At 33.9% G+C, this 8,163-nt stretch overlaps 1 protein-coding gene across 1 annotated transcript in view; it reads right to left on the bottom strand.

Moving 5' to 3' along the window:
* Window positions 1–8,163, bottom strand: part of NF1 (neurofibromin 1) — a 273,599-nt gene that overhangs the window by 151,258 nt on the left and 114,178 nt on the right. The window contains exon 12 of the mRNA XM_012648327.1: window positions 5,352–5,483. Coding sequence (XP_012503781.1) covers window positions 5,352–5,483 — 132 coding nt within the window. The remainder of the gene's footprint in view (window positions 1–5,351; window positions 5,484–8,163) is intronic.

Raw genomic sequence — 8,163 nt, 5'->3', positions numbered from 1 at the left:
TAAATTTAGTGTATTCTAAGTGTACAGCATTTATAAAGTCTACGGTAGTGCACAGTAATGTCCTAGGCCTTCATATTCACTCACCACTTACTGACTCATCCAGAGCAACTTGCAGTCTTGCAAGCTCCATTTATGGTAAGTGCCCTACGCAGGTGCACCATTTTTTATCTTTTATATAGCAGTTTCTTTTTAACTGTCTCTTTCTCTGGAGAATTTTATGTAGTATTTTTACTGCACCTTTTCTATGTTAGATACACAAATACTTACCACTGTGTTACAACAGCCTACAGTATTCAGTACAGTAACATGCTGTACGGGTTTGTAGCACAGGAGCAACAGGCTACACCATATAGCCTAGGTGTGTAGCAGGCTATACCATCCAGGTTTGTATAAGTACACTCTATGATGTTCACATGATGATGAAATCACCTACAGATGCATTTCTTAGAATGTATCCCTGTCTTTAAGCGATGCATGATTTTATTAGTTTAATTATGTCATCTCTTATTCTCAGGTATCAGCATATAAATTTTGTTCTAGCACGGCTGCCGAATATGAAACGTAAGACCAGAGAAATTTCAATAAATTTAATTAATTCGAACACCTTATAATTTCATGACCATTAGTGGGCTGGTTATATATAGTCAGGAACAACTTGCTGAAGAAGAAATGTATTTCTTAATTAGAATTATAAGAAAAAAATTATTCATTATTTATTAGTTGATCTTCCATATTGCAGATATTAGTAGGAATCCAAGCTGGTACATGTGATCTAGCCAAAGGAGAGAGGCAGTCATGCCTGGGAAGAAATTCACGAACCACCAGTCTTCAGGTATCTATGAAGGGCTCAAACCACATGTTAACTTAATTAGGAACATATGACTGAATTACAGGTGTGTAAGAAGCATTTACAGAACCAGGATTCCCTTTAAGATGAAAAATGTTTAGAAATTATATATATTTGTGAAAATTCCTAAACCTATTATTGACACACTTGAATTTTATGAAAGCAGATCTTAGTTTTAAAATAGTAAATGATTAGTGTTGAGACAAACATTTCACATTTTAGAAAATACTACAAAGCGGCAGCTATGGTTCAACATTCATATGAAAAAGGCCAAAGAGTTTAAATAACTAAAAGCTCAATATAAAACAATAACACAATCTCAGACTGTATTAATACAAACATGGTATCCAGACACAGCCAGTTAATAGCCTTTATCAATTATTATACATCTGGAACACTAAAATCATATCTTAATATGTCATTTTAACTTCAAAAAATGTTAAGCTGGTCATTCCAGAAGAAAAGCAAACTGGATAGAGGAGGGTTTTGAAATCAGGTCAAATAAAAAATTCATTCATTCATGCAACAAATATGTACCAAATGTCCAGTACATGCCAGACGCTGTTCTAGGAATGAGACATTCAGTGTTGAACAAGTCAGACAAAGCCCCTGCTTTCATCAAGCTAACATGCCAGCAAGGGAAGATAACTAAAGAATCTGACAGACACTGGACTGAATGTCAAGAAATCTCAGACCTAACTCTAATTGACCATTCCCTAACCATGTGACTATTTCTAATTCATTTAACATTATTTGGGCCTCAGTTTCCTTAGCTGTAAGAACAAAACAAACAAACCAAACACACAAACTTTTAAAGAGATTTGAAATAATAAAATCTCTTCCAATGCTAAAATTATATAAAAAGAACCCTAAGGAGTACAGGATAACTTTATTCAAATATCTGCAGGGCTACCATGTGGAAGAATCATAAGTGTCCGATAAAGCTCAAAAAGAGGATCAATGATGTCTAGAAGTCACAGGGACATGATTCTATCTTTATCGAAGAGAAAATTTTCAAATAATCAGCTCTTTCTAACATGTGTCTTATCTGTCTCCAAAATACAAAGTGGTTGTAAGCTTTGAAATACAGATGTTATTTTACGTTTTTACAGATTGAACTCCTTGATTGCTACTTCTGCAGCAAGCTAAAGGCTAAAGTTTATCAGAGTCCCAAATCATTTGAGGCAATACAAATGAGGGACAACGAACTGAACATATCAGTAGTTCTCAATTGGGGGCAATTTTGTCCACCAGGGGACATCTGGAAACATCTGGTGACTTTTTTGGTTTTCATGACTGGGTATGCGTGGAGGGACTACTGGCATCTAGTGGGTAGAGGCCAGAGATGCTGCTAAACATCCCACAATGCATAGAGGACAGCCCCCTACAACAAAAAGTTATCCAGTCCAAAACGTCAACAGTGCCAAGGGTAAGAAACCCTAATGTAATATATTATCTCTAAATCATTTATTATACATATTCGCCTGTGTTTCCAGACTTTATGGCCACCTGTAATGAGTTCATCATTAGGCATTTTCAAGCAAAAGCTGTAAGACTTTTGCTTGGAATCTCTGTAAGGGAAAAAAATGCTATGCCTGTTTAGTTTGTCAAGCTTCCCTGGCATTAGCACTGTGTTAGGCATATTTGCTATCTGACTATTAACATGTCAAGTTAATAAGGGGGGGAGATTTACCCTAACATTTTCTTATTCTAAAAAATCATTTCATGTTAAATTTGCTAATTATTTTCTCTGATGAAAATATCAGCCAAAAAGCTGTCCTTTACCCATTATGTACAAATACATACACCAAGATTTCATATACATATATAAATATATAAACACCTTGCCAGGCACAGTGGCTCACGCCTGTAATCCTGGCTCTCTGGGAGGCCGAGGCGGGTGGATTGTTTGAGCTCAGGAGTTCGAGGCCAGCCTGAGCAAGAGCGAGACCCCGTCTCTACTAAAATTAGAAAGAAATTAATCGGACAACTAAAAATACATAGAAAAAATTAGCCGGGCATGGTGGCACGTGCCTGTAGTCCCAGCTACTCAGGAAGCTGAGGCAGGAGGATCACTTGAGCCCAGGAGTTTGAGGTTGCTGTGAGCTAGGATGATGCCACGGCACTCTAGCCCGGGCAACACGGTGAGACTCTGTCTCAAAAAAAAAAAAATATATAAACACCTTAAGAATGATTTTGAAAATTAAATGTATATTGATACTTTCAGAGAATAATTAGAAATAAAAACTAAATTCTTATCACCGGAGTCCTTGGGGCAAAAGAGGAGATCCTCTCTTATTATAGCTTTTATGTAGTATAATATGTAGCTCTTAGAATCAGCTACTAAGTAGGTCTAAGAAGTAAAATAACTTCTAAATGTAGAGAATATCTTTAGACTACCAATTAGATTTTGTCTTTGTTCAAAAGAATAATTTAGATTCATTTTCTTTCAGTTCACATGCATAGAAAATTATAAACAGCTGGTAAACTGGATACTGAAGTTAAAATGGAAGTGAATATTAACCTTCCACCAATTCCTATTACTGTAGGCCATTAATGTTCTACCAGAAAAGGTAGTGAACTTAAAACAAAAAGTCAAATGAAGTTTTAATTTCCCAGAAGACAGATCATTCTAGAATGAATAAATAGGTTGAGATAATTTTTAAACAATTTATTTCTAGTAATTTTCTAAATTTTTTAAAATGGTATCTAGTTAAATAACATTTAAATAGCTATTATTTATGTTTACCTCCAACTAACTTATACCTATATTGAAATTTTTTTCAACTTTTTAAGAAATTAAGTACTTGGCATTATAAAAAGTCAACTAAACCATAACTTTGCATTTTAAAGCGTATTTAATAAAATATCATTGTCATGATCGTTTGGCTATAATTTTTTAGGCTAAATAATCCCAAAATATATGATATAGAAAGCTTCTCTATCTGAACATCTAAAACAGTGGTCCCCGACCTTTTTGGCACCAGGGACTGGTTTCGTGGAAGACAATTTTTCCACAGGGCGGGGCAAAGACAATATGTGTAACCTAAACATTTACACTCCTATGGTATGTTGAAATAAAAAATTAAAAAAAAAATTTTTCCACAGGGTATGTGGGGGGACGTGGAGCTCAGGCAGTGATGCAAGCAATGGGGAGCAGCTGCAGCGACTGTAAATACAGATGATGCTTCGACAGCTCACCCACCGCTCACCTCCTACTGTGTGGCCCAGTTCCTAAGTTTCATGGGAGACAATTTTTCCATGGACTGGGGATGGGGGTTGTGGGAGAAGGTGGGGGTGGAGCAGGCCTCAGGCAGTGATGTGCAGTCAGGTTCCCAACAGGCCACGGACCAGTACCGGGCCACAGCCCAGGGATTGGGGGTTGGGGACCACAGATCTAAAACAATCCTTGGAAACAATTACTGACAACTGAATAAGAGTGAACCACAACTGTATGAAACCAAAATATTTTATTGACTAAGGGAACTTGGAAAAAGGGAAGCATGCCAGGGAGAAAGCTTTTTAAATTATCTCCTAAGTGTGAAATGACAATTTTAATAGATAAAACCAATAGGTGACATGCTGTATCTTCATTTGAAATGACAGGATGTGACTACAATGGTAACTATACACAGAAAAGTCAAAGAAACCAAGGACGTTTCTGAGGTAGTTACAATGGGTCATACTTACAGCCACAGAAGCCCACTGCCATGCAAAACAGTGACTTGGTTGGCATCTGATCATGTGAGTGTAAGAACAGAAAATAAGCAGCAGAAGACAAAACATCACCAACCAATGTCAAGAGTTGCCATGTATAATACTCTTGCTATACATAAATACCAAGAAATGACTTATACCATCTGATAATTATATGTTTAAGTTGATTCCATATGAGTTTTTAAATTCCACATAAAGAGTAATAATCTGTTAGAATACCTACTTTGAAAACAATCTTCTTTTATTAAGTTTAAACACAGTCGAACTTCATTATTTCAAAGTGCTATCATTTTTAAACACTCAAAGCATGCTTGCTGAAATATGAAATTTTTTTATTTTAATTAAAAATTCTAAATTTTATTCCTAATTTCCTATGTGTAATATTCAGCATCCAATGAGCTAAAATGTGCATTACCAGGAACATTCACTCTAACTCAGCAGTCAGCTTCCCTTACTCATCCCCAAAAGGTTAGAAGCTAATCAAAATATTTTTAGTCATAAGTTGAAGGAAAAAGAAACTTGAAGAAGGGAAAAAAAGATGACATTTATTAAGACTTTATCACCATTTTGTGAGAAAATTTCCCTAAGAAAAATAACTTCAACTCACTAAAACAGTAGAAAACAAACATTAATTAGTATTCAACAGTATTGCAATATACAACATGCTACAACATTTATAGGAAAGGAAGAATCCATTCAAATTCTCTAATCAAAGCAGCACGAATGGGATAAACACTAAAAACGCAATAGAAAGAAGGTGAGATTCAAAGTTCATGAGTTATCTTACCGGTGCCATTCGTATTGCTGGGTGCGCTCCGCAGCCTTGCACTGCTTTATGCAGTGTTTCACCAAACATATTTCGAAGTTCAACGGAGTGACAATATACGGCATCAATCTTAGGCCACCAATCCAATGCAGACTGAAGAAAAACAAAGACCATAAGGAAGAAAAAGTACAAAGTTATATGAGTTGCATGCTCTGGTTATCATTACAGTTTTGTTTTATTGTTTTGTTACAAACTTTCTAAGATCATGCAAACACACATAGTGATTTCTAAAGTCTTCAAATGGTGTCTAATTCAAACACTAACCCATACATATTAATGTATTTTAAAATATAATAATGAGCACGAGACAAATTGCCCACTTCAGAAGCATGTGCACATAAAAATGTCTTTTCTTACTGATAAGCTACTGAATTTGAAAAACAAAGTCTTTAGAGAGTTAATTCTATACCCAACCTTTTTCTTTTTTAAAGTTTAATGTTTTACACATTTCCGAAACACACGCATATATGGTATATATTTCCCCCAGATAAGAATGCTATTATCAAAGCTTTAAAAGAGATTAGTGGTTTCAACACAATATTGAAAGAATACGTGGGAAACCATTACTTATATGCTTACAAACAACAATGATAATTACAACACAAAATTAGTAAATGAGATATTAGTAAGTAAATCTATAATCTTAAATTGATATGTAATGAAGGCACAATAACATGGGAGACTAACAATCACCATAAACAAAGACAAACTAATCCTAGCTATTTTTATTTTATATAAATATTTTTCTATTTCAGTTTAGCCTGTTTAGCTTTGATGTCTAGTTTTTAGTGTCTATTTTATTTGAAAGTGTCTAACTTTTACTTTAAAATGAATGAATTGACATATTACAAAAATTATGAAAATCACTAAATCTATAAAGTTTGTCTATTAACATAAAAATAAATGGATGAATTTTCACTACATATGTAGAGTATCCATGATACAGAACTTAAAATATAGGTTTCCAATTTATAATATTCTTGCTATAGGAAACATCTGGAAGAACGATAATATATTCAAATAGTAGATAAGGGGGATTTATTAGCTACACATTCCATTCCCAGATTCCTTCTTATTCAAAACTAAGTCTCAACATTTAATTTCTTCATTCATGATTCTCAGGATATTTTGAGTAGCATCAAGTTATATTATCGTAACCAAAACTGTGGATTACGAACTCTATTTATTGGATAGTAAAATACAAAAACAATTGATGATACACAATTTGAATACTGAATTCCACTCCGGAAGGGATCCCAAAGCTGTAAGGAAAGAAATACTTTTTTTTTTTTTGGACAATATAGGTATTTATGCTTTTCCCTCAACTCTTTATTTAAGCTAATTACTATAAATGATCAATTTTTAGTTTGATTATATAATGGATTCCACAAACTTTGAGCAATTTGATCATCTGACCTGCCCAAAGCAATGAATGCAAACTTGATTTCCTTATATTTACTAAATTATACAGCTTGTATTCATCAGGTTAAAGTAACAAAAAGCTAAATAATCACAAAGTGCACTGAGGGAAGGGTCCTCCTCACTCTACAGACTCTATAAAATCTTGTCAGAAACTGATAAAGAAAAATGCATCCCATAAAATACCCTATCCAAATTACTCTGTCATTTCTGATAGCTCTTGAAACTCTATCATGGTACCAGGTATATCATATAAATTAACTTTTAGGCTTCAGATTTAGTGATTTTCATAATTTTTATTTTTCATAACATATTAATTCATTCATCTTAAAGTCAAAGATACATTTTCAAAGAGGTACTAAAAATAGACATCGAGTAGTTAGTAAAAAAATTTAGTATTTTGAGCAGTTACTAAGTATGTTCCTTCTGAAAACCAGTCAATTAAAGTATACTTATTCTTTATTTCCTTGAAAATACTAAGTTTATTGCCAAGCAAAGATACTTCTATGAGCAAATTATGTGGCAATTCCTCAAGATATTAAATAATTTTCAAATGCCTTGGAAATAATTTTTTCAACTACAACCTCTCAGGAGAAAGAGTTCCTGCCATTCTCAATATGTAAGCTATCTATAAGTAAATTATAATAAATTGCCATAGAGAAAAAACAGAAATAAAGTACTATACAAGCTACAGCATGTGCCAGTGATGGTTAAGATAACTGGTTCATATGTGTATATTACTTTTTTAATTTCCAAATTACATACCTAATTTAACCTAAGTAAGCCTATGAAGATTAAGTATATAACATAGATCTTATAACTATAATTCAACTCATGGCACATCATAATAAAAAAGGTGACAGTATAAGTATCATTTTTAGAAACTGCTAAAAACTTTCATTAAATAAAATTCAAATAGTGGATATACTTTAAGAATTCCTGAGAAAAAACAGTAGAATATTTTAAACACAGTACTTATGAACTGAGTATGGTATGTTTCACAAAAGTAAAGTAAAACTCCAAACACCATTACTACTTCTACATAAACCTTCAAAAACACATCAGTAAAACTCTTCTATTATTTCAGAATGTGATAATTGTTTTAAATATGTGAACTGGCTAAAGAACCCTGGGGGAAGAGACCTTATGAAGTTCAGTGAACCAACAATCATTTAAAAAGGAATCTTGGCCGGGCATGGTGGCTCACGCCTGTAGTCCCAGCTACTCGGGGGGCTGAGGCAAGAGGATCGCTTGAGCTCAGTAGTTTGAGGTTGCTATGAGCTAGGCTGACGCCACGGCACTCACTCTAGCCCGAGCAACGGAGTGAGACTCTGTCTCAAAAAAAAAATAAAAA

The sequence above is a fragment of the Propithecus coquereli genome, unplaced genomic scaffold (genome assembly GCF_000956105.1).
Source record: "Propithecus coquereli isolate 6110/MARCELLA unplaced genomic scaffold, Pcoq_1.0 Scaffold281, whole genome shotgun sequence".
NCBI lineage: Eukaryota > Metazoa > Chordata > Mammalia > Primates > Indriidae > Propithecus > Propithecus coquereli.
This window is presented reverse-complemented; position numbering and strand designations above follow the sequence as displayed.